Raw genomic sequence first — 21,768 nt, 5'->3', positions numbered from 1 at the left:
CGGTTGAGCAGCGCGGATCGCGCAGTTGACTTCCGGCCGGGAGGATGAGGGAGTTTGGAGAGTCGCGAGTGCTGGTATCTGGTGAGTCCTCCGCTTCCTTGCGGCCGGCGGGACTAACGGCTGGGCCCTGCGACGGCCGCGGAGCCCCTCCCCGCTGGGAGTCTTCTCCGAGGCGTTTGGGTCTGGCTCCGACGGGCGTTTCCGTGGGACTGGCGGCCTCACTCAGGCCGGTCTTCCCCAGATGCTCCGCGACCACCGTGCCCCGCCTCCACTGCGCGCATCACTTGGAGCCGGAGCGCCGGTACCCCGGGACCCCCCTGGGCTTGATCCTGCTAATCTCGTCCCTGTCTGGTCCACACCCTACTCATCTGCAGTGCCTGACCCTAGCACCGAGTGTGTTCTGAGTACTAAATAAATAGTTGCTAAGTGAAAAACCTATCAGCCTGGCCCCCCATCCTCATGCTGCATTTTTTCTGAAGGTTAGGGCCATCGCTAGAATACAGTAAAATTTTCAGAGAACATCATTTTAAAATTTAACGATGAGTGGGATGTAAGGGGTCAAGAGGGGTCTAGGTTCCGCTTCCTGCATGAATTTAGGAGAGCATTTATTATTCAGCCAGGTGAGGTACAGGATGTGAGAACATGTGCAAGGCAAGGGGTGCAGGTTCTAGTCCTGGCCTTGCTACTTAGGAGCTATGCTATGTGATGCTTTAAGCAAGATACTTCATCGCTCTCAGTTTCTTCTCTTTGGCTGAAAAGCAGTGCTAACAATAATAATGCCCTTGATTTCTCTTTCTCTAGCAGCACTGAAATGTAGAGAAGTTAAGTGAAGGCAGTTCAAGTTCTTTGAGAAAAAGGAACCCAAATCCATTTAAAAAATATAACTAAAAAATTACGAAGGGAGATTCTGGTGAAGAAAAACAAAGGAATTAGAAATGTTCAATTTATATATATATATATATATATATATATATATATTAATTCTTTCATAGAGATGGGGTTTCACTATCTTGGCCAGGCTGGTTTTGAACTCCTGACCTCGTGATCCACTCGCCTCAGCCTCTCAAAGTGCTGGGATTACAGGTGTGAGCCACCGTGCCCGGCCTATTTGATTTTTTAAAAAACATAACATTTACCGTCTTAACCATTTTTAAGTGTACAGCTCAGTACTGCTTGAGTATCTTCATATTGTTATGCATGCTGGATCCATTTTAATACCAGGTACTGAGGGTATATCAGCTCTTGTAGAAAATACAAATTACTATCTGCTTTAATCTGTGTTTTAAGTAGTTAACACCCAACACAAACTAATTAAAAAATACTGCCTTGGCTGGGTGCCACTGTAATCCCAGCACTTGTGGGAGGCCAAGGTGGGAGGATCACTTGAGCACAGGAGTTTGAGACCAGCCTGGGCAACATAGTGAAACCCCATCCCTACAAAAAGCACAAAAGTTAGCCTCTATTTAAAATTATTTTTGAGGTTGGGCATGGTGGCTCACGCCTGTAATCCTAACACTTTGGGAGGTTGAGGTGGGCAGATCGCTTGAGTTCAGGAGCTTGAGACCAGCCTAGGCAACAGAGTCAGAGTCCATCTCTAAAAATAAAAAAAGGAAAACATATATAAAGTTATTTTTTAAAGTGATTTAATTATTGTTTAGTTTTTTGTTTTTTTTTTTTTGAGACGGAGTTTCGCTCTTGTTACCCAGGCTGGAGTGCAATGGCGCGATCTCGGCTCACCGCAACCTCCGCCTCCTGGGTTCAGGCAATTCTCGTGCCTCAGCCTCCTGAGGAGCTGGGATTACAGGCACACGCCACCATGCCCAGCTAATTTTTTGTATTAGTAGAGACGGGGTTTCACCATGTTGACCAGGATGGTCTCGATCTCTTGACCTCGTGATCCACCCGCCTCGGCCTCCCAAAGTGCTGGGATTACAGGCTTGAGCCACCGCGCCCGGCCTTGTTTAGTTTTAAATTATATAAAACTATTTTTTAAATTAACTCTTTAAAAAAAATAAAATATTGCCTTACATAAACTGGCCTTGGAGATCCAAACATGTTGTTAAGACTCGAGTATATTGTCCTCATGTAAACAGGCTCACTCCTGTGGTGGAGGAGTGGAGTAGAGAGTGGGACATAGTTGCAGACAACTCTCTGGTCTTACATTTGCCCAACTTTCCCTACCTCTTGTATGTAAAATCTGAGAAAATAATTTTTTTTTTTTTGGCGGAGTGCGGTGGCTCTATCTCTGCTCACTGCAACCTCTGCCTCCCAGGTTCAAGCGATTCTCCTGCCTCAGCCACCTGAGTAGCTGGGACTACAGGTGCATGCCACCACACCCAGCTATTTTTGTATTTTTAGTAAATACGGGGTTTCACCATGTTGGCCAGGATGGTCTGGATCTTTTGACCTCGTGATCCGCCTGCCTCGGCTTCCCAAAGTGCTGGGATTACAGGCGTGAGCCACCACGCCTGGCCAGAGAAAAGAATTTTGATAGGCCCAGCTGTGTGTCATATGGCCACTTCTGCAGAGGCGGGTATTGGAATTAATACCCCCACCAGAACCACTGAGAGGAACTTTTTCACAAAAGGAAGAAGATGCTCCTATCAGAAGTGGGGAAGGAATGCTGGAAAATAAAAACATACAGCAAACCTGAACAGTCGCTTATCCATGTTGTGTGTCTGTAGAGTAAAAGTGATGAAGAAGTTAATCAAGAAACACACACATACTAGTTCTCCCCAGAGGAGAGGGTGGCAATAGAGAACATGAGTCCAGGCTTCTTGAGGATAGCGAAGGACAGGAAAAAGACCTAAGTATGTGAAGGAAGAAGGGAAGGAACAGGTGAACTACATTGTCAAGAACAGTTTGAGTAACTCGCTAGCAGGCACAGAATCTTGGCTGGGGAGAAGACTATATTTTTTGGTATAGTAACTGCCCAGTGGGTTCATCTTGCCCACTGCTTAGATAAACCCAGTTTATCAAGACAGGGGAATTGCAATAGAGGAAGAGTTTAATACATATAGAACCAGCTAAATGGGAGACTGAAGTTTTTTCATTCAAGTCAGCTTCCCTGGAAATTCAGAGGCTAGGGCTTTGGCAGGCAGGTGGGTAGGGAAGGGGGAATGCTGATTGATTGGGAATGCATTCACAGGGCTGTGGAAAACAGCCCTTGAGTGCACTTTTGGGTGGGAGCCACAGAGGAGTCCCTGGTCTGGGTGGGGCTACCTGGTGTCAGAAATCAAAAACCTGAAAAGACATGTCAAAAGGCCAATCTTAGGTTCTACAATAGTGATGTTATTTAATTGCAGAAGTTGCAACTCTTGTGACCTCTGGATAATCATTTAATTATGCCTACATCTTAGCAGAATTCAGGTCCCTCTCATCCTTCTAACCTGGTAGTCTTTAATTAGTTTTACAAAGGCAGTTAAATTTGAGGAAAGGTTATTTATTACTCAAACTGTAAACTAAATTTTTCCCAAAGCTAGCTTGGCCCACACCCAGGAATGACCAAGGGCAGATGGGAGGTTAAAAGCAAGATGGAGTTGGTAAGATCATACCTCTTTTAGTGCCATAATCTTCTCACTGTTAATGGTTTTTGCAAAGGCAGTTTCAATATTTCTAGTGTTTTGGATCCTCGCCGTGGATTTGTGGACGGAGTAAAGGAGAGGGATAGAAAGTAAATCACAAGAACCAGAGTGAAGGAATGTGTGATAGGTTTATATTGTCTTTTTCCATCTCTTCAGACATCCTTCAAGGTTGAGCCTTTTTTTTCAGCTGTGAACCTCTGCACATGTCTGACACTCTCACATCCCATGAATTCCAGAAAGACACTCCTTGCAGGAGAACATGGCTTCCCAGTGATGTGAGAAGAGATGTAATCTGATCTCCAGGGTACAGTGGCAACAGAGTAAGCCAGTTTGTTGAAGCAAATGATGACTGCAGAAAACAGTCTTCAGGCACACTCAGCCTCAAGCAGAGATCCCACACAGGGCCAGAAATCAGCCCCCCAAGGTAACAGCCCTGACTCCGAGGCCTCCCGTCAGCGCTTCAGGCAGTTTTGCTACCAGGAGGTAACTGGCCCCCATGAAGCTTTTAGCAAACTCTGGGAACTCTGTTGTCAGTGGCTGAGGCCTAAGACACACTCAAAAGAGGAAATCCTGGAGCTGCTGGTTTTGGAGCAGTTTCTGACTATCTTGCCAGAGGAGATCCAGACCTGGGTGAGGGAGCAGCATCCAGAAAACGGCGATGAAGCTGTGGCTCTGGTTGAGGATGTACAGAGAGCTCCTGGACAGCAGGTGAGAAAAAGAAGTTGGAACTTTGTGGTTTTGGTTATGAAGAAGTTGGGGAATCCAGTTGCTGGAGAGGTGCTTGGTTGAGAAACCACAGTAGTCCTCTGCTGGCCACAGGAGGTTTTGTCTGTCTTGGGTTGGTCCTATGCCCTTATCATACAGGAAGAATTTCTCATCTGTGGATACAGCTGTTAGACATTCACATATTTAGTAATATTTGAAGTCCCTAATTAAAGTGGTAAAAACACTCAGAAAAATTCTCAAAAACAAGACCAGTGAAAGGACAACTATCTTTTACTCAGGGGATGAGGAAAACTAGAGATGTTGGTGACTGAAAATCTAGTTTCTTGCTTGAAGCTTCTTTGAGGGTAGAGTGCCATGTGTTGTACACTCAACAAAAGTATATCAGAGCCAGGCCTTGCCCTGGTTCTTGCTGCCAGGATTGTGTTCATTTTGGGACACTGATGGGTTCATAAAATATCCTCTTCTGGTCAGGACTAGGTCTGAGATCTGATCAGTGTAACCAGCTTATATCTTCTGGGAGAAGGGATGTGGGAAAGGCACAGGAAGAGGAAAAGCAAAACGCCAGCTTCGGTTGTGGAAGAGTTGGTAGGAGGAAGGCAACTGAAATTGGGTAAGTCTGGGAAAGGCCTAGAGTAATGGAGGGCACAGGTCAGAGGAACGTTAGTTGGCCTGAGTGGGTCTGCAATCAGCAGGAAGCAGCTCACTGGGTGCCAGAGTCTGCATGGCTGGAGTGGGAAGGACCTAGGCAGCAGACATGCTTGTGTTTCTCAGTTAGGAGGCAGGGATGTGCACCGTCTGTGGGAAGAGGAACGGCGAAAGGGGATATAATGAAATTTCGTAGGATCAAGGATTTAATACTTTGACTTAATTTATAGGGGGAAAAAGCAGCTTGGTGGTGATGTATCAGGGAAGAAGTTGAGGAAATTATTCTGCAATCTGTGGGACTGGGACTCTTACTCATAAGTAAGGTTGAGTGGAGGGGTGCAGTAGCACTTGTATGAAGGTAGAACTTGGAGAACTGAACTATTATAAATAGAGTGGGAATCCCAATATGCTAATCACCATCCTAGCCCAGTTCCCCTTCCATCTCTCTGTTTGATATTCTCTACCCTCTTATCCTTAACCATCTCAGAACCATACTTTTTTTTTTTTTTTTGGATAGGGTTTTGCTCTGTCTCACTTAGGATGGACTCACTCACTTAGGCTGCACTCACTTAGGCTGGAGTGCAGTGGCATGAACGTGGCTCACTGCAGCCTCAACCTCCTGGGCTCAAGTGATCCTCCTGCCTCAGACCCCAGGTAGCTGGGACTACAGGTGCATGCCACCATGCCACGCTAATTTTTGTTTTTTATTAGAGATGAGGTTTTGCCATGTTGCTAAGGCTGGTCTTGACCTCCTGAGCACAGGCAGTCCACCCACCTCAGCCTCCCAAAGTGTTGGGAATACAAGTGTTGAGCCACTGTACCCAGCCCACACTCTTAATATAAAAGAAAACAGTGCAGGAATGTATTGGTTAAACACCTGTTTGAAACATATTGTATTAGTCTGTTCTCATGCTACTATAAGGACATACCTGAGACTGGGTAATTTATAAAGAAAAGAGGTTTACTTGACTCATAGTTACCCATGGCTGGAGAGGCCTCAGGAAACTTACAGTCATGTCAGAAGGGAAGCAAACACATCCTTCACATGGCAGCAGGAAGGAGAAGAATGAGAACTGAGCGAAGGGGAAAGACCTTTATAAAACCATCAGATCTCGTGAGAATGTACTATCACTAGAGTAGTATGGAGAAACTGCCCCCATGATTCAATTACCTTCCACCGCTTCCCTCCCACGACACATGGGGATTATAGGAACTACAAATGAAGATGAGATTTGGGTGGGGACACAGCCAAACCATATCACCTATCATGAAAGCAGAGAGCAAGAAGTGAAGGTGGGAAGTAGTAATAGAGGTTGATAAAATTTCTCAGGATCCCACTTACCTCTCAGTATCTCTCCTCATTTTAAGGATGTTATAAGCATGGGACTTAAATAATAAAAATGGCTCTGAAAGACAAAAGTTGATTTTAAGTGACTATAATATTGGGGATTTTACAGTGAACAGGACAGGTATGGCCCCTGGCCTGCTGGAGCCTGCCGTCCATGGGGGAAACACAATTGTAAATCAAAAGTAAACCATAAAGATGGTTTCAGGTGAGTGCTTGGAAGGAAATGAGTAGAGTGATGTGATGACTGCAGTGTTGGGAGATAGGTTGTGAGGCAGGGCCTCTCTGAGATGACATTGAAGGAGGAGAAGGAACCAGTTGTCTCAGGAGCTGGGAGGAGAGGACTCCAGACAGAGGGCACAGCACATACCAAGAGCCTAAGGTGGGAGAGGACTTGTCAGGTTCGAGAGGAAGAAGGGAGGGCTTGCGGCTGGAGTTCAGAGATCCAGGAAGAGTGATATGAGAGAAAAGGAGGAGGCAGGGCAGAGTCATGCTGGGCCTTTTAGGCTGCAAAGAGGAGTTTGGATTTTATTTTGTGTGTAGTGGGAAGCCGCTGAAGAGTGTTGTTACTACAGGGGATAGGACCTTAGATTTTAAAGAGATCACACTGGATTCCCTGTAGAGAGAATGGATTGAAGGATCCAGCAGTAGAGAGGATGCAGACAGCAGATAGTGTCCTGGACCCAGATGGAGCCACGGGATGGAGAGAGAGGACCAATTCGAGGTCTTTTTTTTTTTTTTTTTTTTTTTTGAGATGGAGTCTCACTCTGTCACTCAGGCTGGAGTGCTCTGTTGCCCAGGCTGGAGCGCCCACCTCATTGCAACCTCCACCTCCCAGGTTCAAACAATTCTCCTGTTTCAGCCTCCTGAGTAGCTGGGACTACAGACGCCCACCACCACATCCAGCTAATCTTTGTATTTTTAGTAGAGACAGGGTTTCGTCGTATTGGCCAGGTTGGTCTCGGACTCCTAAGCTTGTGATCTGCCTGTCTCGGCCTCCCAAAGTGCTGGGATTACAGGCATGAGCCACTGTGCCCAGCCTCAAGGTCTCTTTTGAAGGCAGACTGGTATTGGATATGGGGGGATGGGAAATGGCCTAGTGCTGAGTCATGGGGGCTTGCTGAAATGAAAGCTGACATTCTTTCTTCTAACAAATATATTCCGATTTTTTTTTTTTTTTAAAGATGGGGTTTCACCATGATGGCCAGGCTGGTCTTGAACTCCTGACCTCAGGTGATCCACCCACCTCAGCCTCCCAAAGTGCTAGGATTACAGGCGCGAGCCACCGTGCCCAGCTCCCGATTTTTAACAGTTCTGGTATGTCAGGCTCTATGCTAGGTGCTTTCATATAAATAATCTTAACCACTTCTAAAGACCTAATTCTTTTTTTTTTTTTAAGGCAGAGTCTTGCTGTATTGCCCACGCTGGAGTGCAGTGGCGCAATCTCGAATCACTGCAACCTCCGCTCCCGGGTTCAAGCAATTCTCCTGCCTCATCCTCCCAAGTAGCTGGGACTACAGGTGCGTGCCACCATGCCTAGCTAATTTTTTGTATTTTTTTTTTTTTTAGTAGAGATCGGGTTTCACCATGTTACCCAGGATGGTCTCAATCTCCTGACCTTGTGGTCCACCCACCTCGGCCTCCCAAAGTGCTGGGATTACAGGCGTGAACCACTGTGCCCAGCCTTTTTTTTTTTCCTTTTTGAGATGGAGTCTTGCTCTGTCACCAGGCTGGAGTGTAGTGGTGTGATCTTGGCTCACTGCAACCTCCGTCTTCTGGGTTCAAGTGATTCCCCTGCCTCAGCCTCCTGAGTAGCTGGCACTATAGGTGCATGCCACCATGCCCAGCTAATTTTTTGTATTTTAGTAGACAGGGTTTCACCATGGCTAGGATGGTCTTGATCTCTTGACCTCATGATCTGCCCACCTTGACCTCCCAAAGTGCTAGGATTACAGGCATGAGCCACCGCGCCCGGCCTCATGTTTGTATTTTTAGTAGAGATGGGGTTTTACCATGTTACCAGACTGGTCTTGAACTCCTGACCTCATGTGATCCGCCCACTTTGGGCTCCCAAAGTGCTGGGATTACAGGCGTGAGCTACTGCACCCTCAAAGACCTAATTCTATTTTTTTTAATTTTATTACAGCAGCAATACAGTGGCTTCTAGCTGCTTCTCTTCTGCTTCCTTATGTTAAACAGTATTTTTTAATGCCACTCTTAGGAGTTGTAAAGTACAGCTTAGGCAGAAATTTGTAGTTACGGATAATGGGGTCTGTTCTCAGGTCCCAGATTCTGAGAAGGACTTGAAAGGACTCATGGAGGAGGTGGCCCCTTTGGGAGCAACCAGAGAATCACTGAGATACCACTGGAAACAGGAGGTTCAGCCAGAGGAGCCGACTTTGAAGGGATCACAGAGCTCACACCAAAGACCAGGGGAACAGTCAGAAGGTAAGCAGAAGCCTCTGTTCTCACCTGAGACAGGTGAGGAACAATCATTTATTGGAAACAAAGGTCTGAACTGGGTCCACCCAAGGGTTCCAGATGAGATGCCTTTGAAATATATCCGAAAAGTGGCTGGGCACGATGACTTATGCCTATAACCCCACCACCTTGGGGGATCAGACAGGCAGATCACCTGACGTCAGGAGTTCGAGACCAGCCTGGCCAACATTGTGAAACCCCGTTTCTAGTGAAAATACAAAAAATTAGCCAGGCGTGGTCGCACACGCCTGCAATTCCAGCTACTCAGGAAGCTGAGGTGGGAGAATTGCTTGAACCCAGGAGGTGGAGGTTGCAGTGAGCTGAGATCGTGCCACTGCACTCCACCCTGGGCCACAAAGTGAGACTCCGTCTCAAAAAAATAAAAAATATATCCAAAAGCAAGATTACAAATTTCTGTTGAGTGTGATGGCACTTAAAGTAGGGACAGAGAGGCCGGGCATGGTAGCTCACACCTTTAATCCCAGCACTTTGGAAGGCTGAGGAGGGCAGGGCAGACCACGAAATCAGGAGTCTGAGACCAGCCTGGGTGACACAGAGAAACCTCGTCTCTACTAAAGTACAAAAAATTAGCCAAGTGTGGTGACAGGCACCTGTAACGCGAGCTACTCGGGAGGCTGAGGCAGGAGACTCGCTTGAACCTGGAGGGGTTGCGGGCAGAGGTTGCAATGAACCGAGATTGGACCACTGCACTCCAGCCTGGGTAACAGAGTGAGACTCTATCGTCAAAAAAAAAAAAAAAAAAAAAAAAAAAGTAGGGACAGAGGTTCTTTATGTGGTAGTATAATTCTTTTTTATTACAATTCTGTTACTTAAGAATCAGCTGTCATTAAAGGTGAACATGGTCATCCTCACTCACTTTTTGCACAGCAGTTCTTCATATACTTGAAGATATTAAGTCCCCTTCTCCATCCAGCTTAATCTTTTCCAGAATACATTATTATTTTTGCCTTTCTTCCAGAGCTCTATTTTTTGTTTTTACTTGTCTTAATTGTTTTAGAAAACTTTTTTAATTAAAAAAATCTTGGCTGGGTGTGATGGCTTATGCCTGTAACTTCAGCACTTTGGGAGGCTGAAGCAGGAGGATCACTTGAGCCTAGGAGTTTGAGACCAGCCTAGGCATCATAACAAGATCCTGTCTCTCCCAAAAAAGAAAAAAAAGCTTCAATTGAGGTGAAGGTCACATAACATAAAATTAACCATTTCCAAGTGAACGATTCAGTGATGCTTGGTACATCCACAGTGTTATGCAGCCATCACCTCTATCTAGTTCCAAAGCATTTTTATCATCCCGAAAAGGAAACTCTGTACCCATTAAGCAGTTGCTCTTCATTCTGTCTCCATGGATTTACCTGTTCTGGACATTTCATATAAGTGGAGTGACATGCATGATGTGACCTTTGGTGTCTGCCTTCTTTCACTTTTCATGTTTTGAGCATGTATGAGTACTCTGTTCCTTTTGATGGCTGAATAATGTTCCGTTGCATGGATATACCAAGGTTCTATATTTTTAAAGTCTTTTTCCATTGGCTAGATACTTGCTGCCTTTTCTGTTTAGTTGAAAGCTGCCATTACAGGTTGCTAGGTAATTTTTTTTAAGAGACAGGGTCTTGCTCTGTCACCTGGGCTGGAGTGCAGTGGTACCATCATAGTTCACTGCAGCCTCGAACTGCTGGGTTCAAGCAATCCTCCTGCCTCAGCTTCCCAAAGTGCTGGAATTACAGCCATGCACCACCACACCCAGCCTGAAAAACAGTGTGTCTTGATGATGTTTAAGTTGGCAAACCTGTGTTGATAAAGTGGAAAACTGTCTAAGAGATTTTAGAGTTTTTTTGTTTTGTTTTGTTTTTGAGATGGAGTTTTGCTCTTGTTGCCCAGGCTGGAGTGCAGTGGCATGATCTTGGCTCACTACAACCTCTGCCTCCTGGGTTCAAGCGATCCTACTGCCTCAGCCTCCTGAGTAGCTGGGATTACAGGCACCCACTGTCACGCCCAGCTAATTTTTTGTATTTTTAGTAGAGACGGGGTTTCGCCATGTTGGGCAAGCTGGTCTTGAACTCCTGACCTCAAGTGATCTGCTAGCCTTGGCCTCCCAAAGTGATGGGATTACAGGCGTGAGCCACCGCGTCTGGCCAATTTTAGTATATTTTTAAGCAAAGTAAATACTCTTGTCAACATCTTTATAAACTGCGCCACTTAGCATTTATTTCATTTTAATCTTTGGGAACACCTGTGCTCTCTGGTGTGTGATTACCAAGGCTTTGGTACAGCAGGGGTGGTGAATAAAGAAAAGCAGGACTCACTGTGTTCCAGGCTGGGTTCCCTCTGCTTCCCAGGCCCATGGGCCACTCACAGATCTGGAGTGTTGTCACAGATCTGGTTCACATACCTCTGAGTTGCCGCTGAAGTTCTATTAACAAGTCATAAACATGATTAATTTTATTTGTACAATTGTTTTAAATAAATTTTTTTTCCTATTTAAGTGATGTCACAGTCATATTTGTACAATTCTTGAAGTTGGAGATTTGAGAAAAAATGTATTATCTTGGCCTGAAAAATATAAAAGGTTTCTGTTACTGTGGTATTATGAAAGAGTACTGTAGTTATCTTTGGGTGGCAGGGCTATGGAGAGATTTTTGTTTCCCACTGTGATTCTCTTTCATTTTTTTCCCCTGACATATATATTTTTCCTTAAAATGAAAAAAAAAAAAAATTAACGCTCTTATGCCAAGAGGAATCTCATGAAAGGCGCTACTCAACTCACAGAAGCTGTGGGCTCTGACAGTGGTTATCAAACTTGAGTTTGTCTCAGTCTCATCTGGAGGTAGGGGTGTGATAAATGTCCCAGGCCCCACCTCCAGAATTTCTGATTCAGAGGATCTGAGGTGAGGCCCCAGAATTTGTATTTCTGATGGGTTGCCAGGGGCTGCTGAAGGGGCTGGCCCAGGAGCCCACTTTGAGAGCTTCTGCTCTGTGCTATTGTGTGGAAGCCGCCCTCTAATAGCGGCTGTTTTTTCCCCCGAGCCTGGCTTGCTCCTCAGGCTCCCAGGAACCTGCCCCAAAACACAGGTCTCCACGACCAGGAGACAGGTGCTGTGGTCTGGACAGCTGAGTTCCAGGTGAGCTGTGGTTGATGCCTTCTGTTTCCTAAGTACCCACTGTCACCCCAAAACCCCCTTCTTTTCCAGAGACGAGAAAGATTCTGTGTGGTCCCTGGGGCTTCTTGGGTTGTTTTGATTTTGTCCACTCTGACATCATCACATGGCTCTACACCTGTCCTACAGGGGGGTGACCTCCCCTGCCTTTGCTTTGCCCCTGATCTGACAACTGTGATCCTGTCTCTGCCCCCACCCCAGTCTAGACTGGTGCTATTTTATTGGTAGCAGCAGCTCCAGTGTTGTTACAGGGACCAGCCACGTGTGACAACAGAGCTGTATCCCTCTGTCAGCAAGAATGGATGCGCCCAGGCCCTGCACGAAGGGCCCTCTACAGGGATGCCACACAGAGGAAGGACAGACATGTCTCACTGGGTAAGGATCCATCTTCCCTCCAGGTCCAGGTGGATGTGTTCGGTTGTTCAGAGAGGCTGAAAGGACTTGAGAGTCAGGGAGACAGAGGGAGTGGGGAAACTGTTGGGTGGAGGAAAAGGAGGAAGTAAATGCGGAACCAGAGCAGGCAAGAGAGACACAGGCAGAGATCAAAAGAAAGGGGCAGGCTGCATGCAGTGGCTCATGTCTGTAATCCCAAAACTTTGGGAGCCTGAGGCAGGCAGATCACCTGAGGTCAGGAGTTTGAGATCAGCCTGAACAACATGTTGAAACCCCGTCTCTACTAAAAATACAAAAATTAGCTGGATGTGGTGGCATGTGCCTGTAATCCCAGCTACTTAGGAGGCTGAGGCAGAAGAATCACTTGAACCCGGGAGGCAGAGGTTGCAGTGTGCTGAGATCGCACCACTGCACTCCAGTCCGGGTGACAGAGTGAGACACCATCTCAAAAAAAAGTAAAAAAAAGGTAGGGGGGTGGGTAGCATGTGTGACAGGCAGTCGAGAACATTGGAGGTGAAGGGTGAGGGGGTTGGGAAGCAAAATGTGATAGTGAGACAGAGTCAGAACAAGCAGTCCAGAGCCAGAGCCAGACAGGTGGCCACCAGGAGCACAGATGTGCAAGGCAGCTGAACATGTGCTTACGCGCACAGGTAGCAGTAGTTGCTTCTCCAGTAGCAGAGATTAGCAAAACCACCCAACCAGGACAGTCTACTTTGTCCAGGCCCTCTGGGAGGAACCAGGCCCTTTCCCAGAGTCTCAGAAGACTTGGGGAAGGTTCTCCCAAACAGACCACTCTCTTGACTTTCTCAAATCAGTTCTGTCCCATCTCAGCCAAATGCCTCCTCCTCAGCAGCCTCCCTGACCATCCAGATTCAGAGACAGACGCTCTGCAGCTCACTGGGCCTTGCTGGCTCCTCTGCTGTTTCACATGCAGGATTCCCCATTCATGGTCTGAATGTTGGCTCTAGACTGGATCAAAGAGAGCACACAGGTACCCCAGATTATCATGGCTGCAGAGTGAAGCACATTTTCTAAGAGTTCCACAAAGGAGACTGGAGGGGAGGTCCATGAAAAACCAGCAAAAGGGGAAGAAAAAAATCAGGGGTGATGCAAAACAACCAGACCCAGCAGATGAGAAAGTGGCAGGTGCATGCTGGGTTTCTGAAGAATCTAGGATTTTCCTTTGTATTCTTGGTGAGGCTCAGTTCTGTGAAAAACTCCAGATGCACCAGCAAAGTCACCAGCTGTGTGGGAAAGTTGCTGAGCTCTTGTGTGAACAAGATTTCCACGACACTCTGGAGGAATGTCAATGTCAAACCAAGTTCAGAAGCCTCCGGATCAATTCCCATCGAGGGAGGCGAGGCTGCAGCCCAGAGCCCTGTGCCTTCTAAGAGGAGATGGAAGCTCTGCTGGCGTCACAGGGACCCACCAGTTATCCCAGGAGCTTGGCAGAACAGGGCTATTGAAGCCAAAGGGCCAGGCCAGGGGCCATGGACTCAGAGGTGGAGGATCTGGGCACAAGAGAGGACACAGATAGGTCCCAAACAGATGACATGCAGACAGGCCAGGCAGCTGGGAGCACTCACCGCCACCCCATGCTCCAGAGACCCTTGGGTGAGGACCTCTTTGCCCGTGTCCTGGTACTGATTGCCTTTATGCAAACCACACCTCCACACTGTGGTTCCTCTTTCTTGGGATGCCTGTCCCTTACAGCTGGGGGCATTGTTTGGGTAAAAGCAGTTCATTTTACCATGTGCAGGTGACATATAGGGAAAGTAGTATCTACTCTTAGGTTGTCTGTGTCACGCAAGGGAATTATCTTTTCAGTGTGAAATTTGAAAGCCAAAGCCAGGTGTGTTTCTGTTTCCAAAGTAGTGAATTATCTGAGTAGGTGCTATATCCAGATTTTGTTAATAGAACATAAAGAATGAAGATGCTATTGCCCTGGATGAGCAGTGTTGGGTGATGCCCTGGACCGGTGACTGTGAATTCAAAAGGTTATCAGTCTAGGAATCAGGTTCCACTGCAGCAGTATATTCCTTAGAACGCATGCAAATGACTGCCCCATCAGTAACCAGTACTGTGCTTACTGCTGCAACGCAAACAACCCTAAAACTTGGTGGTAAAAACCATTATTTCTCACCATTCTGTGGGTTGACTGAGTGGTTCTGCTTCAAGATGTTGGCTGAGGTGTTGAGGTTGGAAGATCCAGCATGGCCTCAGTCACCTGGCTGGCAGTTGATGGTGGCCACCAGCTGGGAGCTCAGCTGGGTCTCAGGTGGGTGCAGGCTCACTGTGCTTTCCCACGTTCCAGGAGGAGCAGCCTCTGTGTGCAAGTGCTTGCTGAGCCTTTGCTGGCACTGTTTGCCAGTGTCCTACTCGCCAAAGTCAGTCACATGGCCAAGCCCAGGGTGGGAGGGACTACACAAGACTCTGAACACAGGCCCTGTGACACTGCCCCTGCCTCACTCTACAGTGTTGCCCTTCCCTGTGATCTGTGGTTTTTCCCTGCTCTGTCCCCTGCCATCCCTCCCCTCCTTTGCCAGGAACTCCTGGTTTCCTGGCTTCAGCATGTGCCGTTTCTTGCTGCTGCTTCAGGCTTCTCCTGCACCTTATCTTGTCCAGTTGCAGGAGATATAGTGTCTTTTTGAGCTTTGTATTGAGATTTGTATTGCTAAATATATATGGATAATACAATAAGGTGAGATATAAAAGAGACTTGAAGTCTCTTTTATTTTTGAACTTGGGATTTTTAACTTACTGAGGTGAAATTCACATGACATAAAATTAACCACTGTAAAGTGAACAATTCTTTGGCATCCAGCACATTCAGAGTGTTGTGTAATTACCACCTCTGTCCAGTTCCAGAACTTTTCCGTCACTCCAAAATAAGATCCTACAACCATCCAACAGTTTCTCCCCATCCTCCCCTGCAAACCCCTGGCAGACAGCAGTCTTCATTCTGTCTCTATGGATTGATCTGTTCTGAGTAATTCATGTAATGGTACCTGTAACTTTAATTTCTACAACATTAGGCTTATTGAATAGGGCTTGTATTCCTTACACACTTTGGGTTTCTTATCAGTCATTCAGGATCCTTTTTTTTTTCTTTTTTTCTATATCCAGTGAAGCTGTCCTTCAAGATCAGGATCCTGAAAGATTAGAGATAAGAACTGAGACAGAGAATGGGGGAGGACAAATCATTCTTTCCACAAATATTAATTTAGTGCCTACGGTATCTCAGACCTAGTTCTAGGTCATTAGAGATACAACAGTGAACAGATAAAGATTCCTGCCCTGTGGGAAGAGACAGACCATAGCATCATCAGTAAGCGGCAGAAGATGTTGGAGGGCGATAAGCACGATGGGAGAGAAGGAGCAGAGGTTGGTTTGCAGTTTTCAGTTTGGGTCCTCAGGGTCGCCCTCAATGAGAAAATGACATTTGAAAAGACTTGCAGAAGGAGGAGAGATGAGCCTTGCAGCCATACCATACACGGAGGAAGGGTGTAAGACAGACAAAATGGCTCGGGCTGGAGCAAGGTGGCCACAGAGGCCAGTTCCCTGGCACCGAGTGCACTCATGAGTGATGAGAAAACGAGCTCAGAAAGCCAGGTCAAATGAGTGCAGCCAGCTGAGACTGAGAGGGAGCAATTAGAAACTTTTATAACAATTTGACATTGCTGCACTATTCGGTTGCATTTTTATTGTATTTTACAAAAGAAATAAGCACAAGACTCCTGTTCTTCACGGATAACTTGAGACGTATTAATACAGGATCGTGAGGCCCTATATGAAGGACTTTTTTATTCTGAGTGAAATGGGGGAGCTTTGTGCAGTTCTGGACAGAGGAGTAATATTTTTAAAAAGATCACTTTGAGTATTTGACTTTATTTGGCACTTTATATAGACATTTATTTGTATCTCTTTTTGGTGTAGAGAATTCTACAGGACTGTGACCTCCCTGAAGGCAGGGTTCATGTCATATTTATATTTACATTTCTCAGAAATTGGCATTGTAGGCACTCAGTGAGTGGTAGTTGAATTGAATAACAAAGGAGGGGACTCCCTCTGGCTGCTGGGTTGAAAGTAGACTGTAGGAGGTCCAGAGTGGAAGCAAGAAGACCAGATAGGCTATGGCAGTGATCTAGGCATAAGGTGATGGCAGCTCAGTGTGGAGTAGGAGGGTGACAAGAAGAGGCTGGTGCCCTTCAGAGCGTCACTACCAGATGTTGTTGGAATGCACTTGTTGGGACAGCTCTAGTGAAATCAGTCCTCACAAACTGGCCCAGATGGGCAGCAGGAGTGTGTGGTGAGAGTTCTTGAGTAGCCAGTCACCCTGAACTGCTCTTCTCAGATGTTTACTACCTACTCTTACCTTGGTTTGTTAACTGCCGTCATTTAGTTTCTTGTATCTACAAGGATGACAGGAGATATAAACAGACAGAGATGGGCCAGATGAGGAGGTATTCCTGTATCGGGGAGGGAACAGGTTATATCTATCCTTAAAACCAGCTCCTCTCTCCTTTGAATCTTTGCTTTCCTCTGAGCGTCACCTGTTCACTGTGTCCTCTTATGTGGCCACCCTCAGGAAGTCCCACAACTGTCAAAGCAGGCAAGCCACTACACTTATTGCCAGCCATCACTCCAGGGGAAATGAGTAGGACTGAGGATAATTAAAGAGAAATTAAAAAGGCAGCTTTAGTAAATAACCCTACAAGTCCTTCTCAGTGGAGGGAATGCCTTTTGTATTATACTTAAAGTTTTCATGTTTTAGAAAAAAGGCCACAGTGAGATTTCTTCTTAGAAATAACAGTAGCCAGTTGTGGCATAGTTTGAGAAACCAGGATGTAACTTTTTAAGCTGCTAAAACCCCACACTGCAGTATGTACAGTCCTCCCTGATCTAACTGACATACCTGATTGACCTATTCTTTGTCTCCCAGCAACAGGTGTGCCCTGGGGCTATGAAGAGACCAGGACGCTCCTGGCTATTTTTAGTAGTTCTCAGTTTTATGGAAAACTCCAGACCTGTCAGCAGAACAGCCAGATCTACAGGGCCATGGCGGAACGACTCTGGGAGCAGGGCTTTCTGCGGACCCCAGAAGAGTGTCGAACCAAGTTCAAAAGCCTACAGTTGAGTTACTGCAAAGTGAGGAGAGGCCGTGTGCCTGAGCCGTATATCTTTTATGAGGAAATGGATGCTTTTTCAAACTCCTGGGCCTCTGTGCCTCCTATGGCAAGCGATGCTGTTCCTAACCAAGAAGGAAGTGATATCAAGGCTGGAGAGCTGAGTCACCAGAACGGGGAGCCCACAGAAGTAGAAGATGGCACTGTGGATGGTGCAGACAGGGATGAAAAGGACTTCAGCAATCCTGGCCAGGAAGTCAGGAAACTTGACCTGCCAGTGTTGTTCCCAAACAGACTTGGTAAGACTCCCTTGACTCTGATGGTCAAAGGATCAGAAAGTCCACTTTGGAGGCCATTAGCCTAGCAATCAAGTGGGAGCTGTCACTGAACCTGGCATCATCATCATCTTGATGTGTGACCCTATCTAAGCCAGGGGTTTTAGTTTTCATGGAGCTTAAAGATTATTACCCTTGCATTTTAGAGCCCTGATTTTGCATTTTCCAACTTTTCACTAAGTTCATGTCATCTTTTCCCATTGGGTTTCAGTACTTTGCATCCTCACATTGCTGGTTAGGCCTCCAGACCAGGTTCCATCTTCTCCCTCCTTCTCTAGCATGGCAATGCCTTTTAAAGCCTGAGCATGTGCTGGCTAGGTACTTAGCACCTTGTTTTCTTCCTGTTTGAGCTGGCCAAACCCAGGGTTGCCTTTTGTTGTTCTGCTGGCAGAAGTTAGATTACTCAAGAATTGAGAGTATACCTATACACAGACTGGCAGATGACACAGAGCTTGATGCCTTGCCTCAGTTTGTCATTGTGTCAGAACATCCAAAAAAAAGATACGAGAAAAGTTGGAGTTTAGGGCATAATTTTCCTGTAATAATTTGGAGCTCAAAAATATTACAATTAGAAAATAAAAAGCTAGGCCGGGCGCGGTGGCTCAAGCCTGTAATCCCAGCACTTTGGGAGGCCGAGGCGGGTGGATCACGAGGTCAAGAGATCGAGACCATCTGGTCAACATGGTGAAACCCCGTCTCTACTAATACAAAAAATTAGCTGGGCACGGTGGCGCGTGTCTGTAATCCCAGCTACTCAGGAGGCTGAGGCAGGAGAATTGCCTGAACCCAGGAGGCGGAGGTTGCGGTGAGCCGAGATCGCGCCATTGCACTCCAGCCTGGGTATCAAGAGCGAAACTCCGTCTCAAAAAAAAAAATAAAAAAAAAAAAATAAAATAAAAATAAAAAGCTATTAATTAGCAGGAGACTTAATCTTATGAAGAATTTAAATTAGATGTTTCTTCTATATAGTATAGTTATAACACTTTGCATTACATCATTTTCCTTCTCTATAGTCTATTGCATTTCTGTGGGTTTTTCTTTCAGGTTTTGAGATCAAGAATGAGATTAAAAAAGAAAATCTAAAATGGGATGATTCGGAGGAAGTAGAAATGAACAAGGCTTTACAGAGAAAGTCTAGAGGAGAAGTTTTTTGGCACTCTGAGCTACAAAAAAACTTGGGGAGTGAGCCTACATCAAGAAGGCAATGTAGAAACTCCCCAGGGGAGAGTGAGGAGAAACCTCCATCCCAGGAGAAGATTAGTCACCAGAGTTTTTGTGCCAGGGACAAAGTCTGTACACATATCCTGTGTGGGAAAAACTGCTCTCAGAGTGTGCACTCTCCCCACAAGCCAGCGCTCAAACTGGAAAAAGTATCTCAGTGTCCTGAATGTGGGAAAACATTTAGCCGAAGTTCTTATCTTGTTCGACATCAGAGAATCCACACAGGCGAGAAGCCTCACAAGTGCAATGAGTGCGGGAAAGGCTTTAGTGAGCGCTCCAACCTCACTGCCCACCTACGCACTCACACAGGGGAGAGGCCCTACCAGTGTGGGCAGTGTGGGAAAAGCTTCAACCAGAGTTCCAGCCTCACTGTCCACCACAGGACCCATACAGGGGAGAAGCCTTACCAGTGCATTATCTGTGGAAAAAAATTCAACAACAGTTCCCAGTTCAGTGCTCACCGGCGCATCCACACTGGGGAGAGCCCATACAAGTGTGCAGAGTGTAGGAAAAGCTTCAACAATAGCTCCCACTTCAGTGCCCACCGGAAAACCCACACTGGTGAAACGCCTTACAGGTGTTCTCACTGTGAGAAAAGCTTCACTAAGAACTCTGCCCTCACTCGTCATCAGACAGTACACACAAAAGTAGTACTCTCATCACAGGAAGGAAGAGATGTGTTATGAGGGTGTAGGAAACCTGTCATATCAGTTCCTTAGGTCAGCGTGTATGTGTTCCTTAGAGCTTTCTTCTGCTGGAGAGCTTTCTTCTGTGGAGAGATCTAGCCAGTCCCTGACTTAGCAACAGACTTACTAACTACTGGATCTTAAGACCCATGTCCAGGAACAGGTGTCAGCATAAGGATGCTGACCTCTCCTTCTGGTTTTGCCTGTGACTCCAGAGTCCTGTCTTACTGTGACTTGAAGTTTGATGGAGAGAAAGCTGTAAGATCCATAAATTCTGCCAGGAAACCAGGATCTTCCTGTTCCTAACACTGAGAATGGGCACCCAGTGGTCTGAGAACACTTTCTGAGCTAATGTGGTCCTCAGACAGGGCTGAGAAAGAAAGTGTGCCTGCTCCTGGGAAGCACATGTAGAAGTTAAGAGCCTGAATCTCTTCTAAACCAATAATTGACCTGTAGGCACCCACCATACTACTGCTGCCTTCAGGGCAGAAGACACTACTCTTTATAACCTAGCCATCACAAAAGGAAGGAAGGAGGGTTAAGCCATTGGATAATCTGAATTTGTTTCCCTAAGTGACTTAATCTTAGAGCAAGCATAACATCCAGGTTAATTTTTGTAAGATTTCTCCTTTTATTATCACCCTCATCATAGTTCTCGATTGACTTAAAGTGTTTTATAGACATTACCATTTCTGATAATAGTTTACAAACTACTATAAACAAATTTATAAACATTACTGTTTCTGAAGAAAATAAAGTTGTTTCTCCCTCCACTTCCTTGGCCTTTGGTTGTAAGTTGTAATTTTCTCCTTTAGAATCTATACTCATGCAGAAGCCTGCAGGGTCCTGAAAATGATAGAAGTGTAGAGTCTGCTTCAGGGCAGTAGGACATGCAGAGAAGGAATAAGGGGTAGGAAATGGGGAAAACAGGAAATGAATCAGGTTGGGGAAAGTTTGTGCTATCATGAGAAGGAAGATCATAGATGCAAGGGAAAAACAGGTACATCAGGGGGCTGACTTTTGAAGAGTTAGTAGATGAGAGTGGTATGTGAAAGGAAGGATGGGTATGAGAAGCACTAGGAACCAAACTTAAAATTCATCCATGATGAGTCACAGATACTTAAACTTTTATGAAATTGCCATGGATAAAAAGTGGTACATTGTCTATGGTTGTTGGCTGATGCACACAAGGTAATAGGATATTGTCTAAGGTATGGTGAAAAACAGGCATCATGGTCTCTTCTTGAGCCTTTTTGAAGAGTTGACCATTTGCCACAAGAATACTTGCCAGCAGCACTTATAGTTGTAGTAGTGTTTGCCCTGAGATAACTTTGCCACAAAATAACTTGCTTTTAATTTTTTTTGAGACAGGGTCTCTCACTCTTGCCCAGACCTGAGTGCAATGGTGTAATCCTAGGCCCAAGCAATTCTTGAGCCTCAGCCTCCCAGCTAGCTGGGACTACAGGCCTGCACCACCATGCCTGACTAACTGGGTTTCACCATGTTGACCAAGCTGGTCTTGAACTAGCCTCCAGTGACCCGCCTGCCTCAGCCTCCCAAAGTGCTGGGATTACAGGTGTGAGCCACTGCTCCCAGCCATCTTGCTTTTATTATTATTTTCACATGGCTTTAGCTTATCAACTTTGGAAACAGAAGACATCATTCTATTTATAGCATTTAGTAGTGGTATTTCCTTTTTCAAAATATAGTAATTCTCGATCGCTGAAAAAGTCAAATCCTAGGAAACGTAGCATTCTCACATGTGATGTTAACATCATTCTCTAACAGTTTTTGGCCAAAGAACTATTTGATGAATCTGACTTTTCTGAAATAGACAATTCTGCTGATTCAGGCAATTCTGTTGTTAGTTCTGCTTAGAAATAACTCCAAGAACAGTTTTTATATATTATTTTCACAATGAAAATCAGTCACATTTACTTCAGCCTCAAAGAGCATGTTTATATGAAATTAAATGAGTGCTGGCAGCAAGTTTCACTTTTTTCTAAGTGGGAAAAGTTAAATATAAGCAAAGGAGAATGTACTACTTTCAAAG

The 21,768-nt window shown here is 45.8% G+C and overlaps 1 protein-coding gene and 1 long non-coding RNA gene across 11 annotated transcripts in view; one reads left to right on the top strand and one right to left on the bottom strand.

Moving 5' to 3' along the window:
• Positions 1-3: 3 nt before the first annotated feature.
• Positions 4-20,488, top strand: ZSCAN32 (zinc finger and SCAN domain containing 32). 8 transcript variants are annotated; one of them, XM_012441705.2, is made up of 7 exons: positions 4-81; positions 3,821-4,292; positions 8,583-8,748; positions 11,824-11,918; positions 12,206-12,329; positions 17,290-17,772; positions 18,853-20,488. In XM_012441705.2, exons 2-7 carry the CDS (start codon positions 3,927-3,929, stop codon positions 19,713-19,715), a joined length of 2,097 nt encoding a protein of 698 aa, XP_012297128.2. In that variant the 5' UTR covers positions 4-81; positions 3,821-3,926; the 3' UTR covers positions 19,716-20,488. The 8 variants fall into 8 exon arrangements, with proteins under 8 accessions (XP_012297128.2, XP_064218450.1, XP_064218451.1 ...); XM_012441706.2 differs by having other exon boundaries at positions 27-81; positions 3,772-4,292; XM_064362381.1 differs by lacking the exon at positions 3,821-4,292 and having other exon boundaries at positions 22-81.
• LOC105709721 (uncharacterized) overlaps positions 3,694-21,768 on the bottom strand; it is a 29,651-nt gene continuing 11,576 nt past the window's right edge. For 2 of the 3 annotated variants that reach the window (XR_010337339.1, XR_010337340.1), the window contains exon 3: positions 3,694-15,499. This is a non-coding gene — a long non-coding RNA (uncharacterized LOC105709721). The remainder of the gene's footprint in view (positions 15,500-21,768) is intronic. The other variant, XR_001105572.3, reaches the window with a different exon arrangement.

This window comes from Aotus nancymaae, unplaced genomic scaffold (genome assembly GCF_030222135.1).
Source record: "Aotus nancymaae isolate 86718 unplaced genomic scaffold, 86718_ANA_hifiasm-v0.15.2.pri h1tg000049l, whole genome shotgun sequence".
Classification (NCBI taxonomy): Eukaryota; Metazoa; Chordata; class Mammalia; order Primates; family Aotidae; genus Aotus; species Aotus nancymaae.
This window is presented reverse-complemented; position numbering and strand designations above follow the sequence as displayed.

Bases quoted from the DNA above. Each gene is read 5' to 3' on its own strand.
- ZSCAN32 (XM_012441705.2), top strand. From the start codon at position 3,927: ATGATGACTGCAGAAAACAGTCTTCAGGCACACTCAGCCTCAAGCAGA. The intron at 4,293-8,582 runs GTGAGAAAAAGA...GTCTGTTCTCAG, and splicing joins AGAGAGCTCCTGGACAGCAG to GTCCCAGATTCTGAGAAGGA. The intron at 17,773-18,852 runs GTAAGACTCCCT...TTTTTCTTTCAG, and splicing joins GTTGTTCCCAAACAGACTTG to GTTTTGAGATCAAGAATGAG.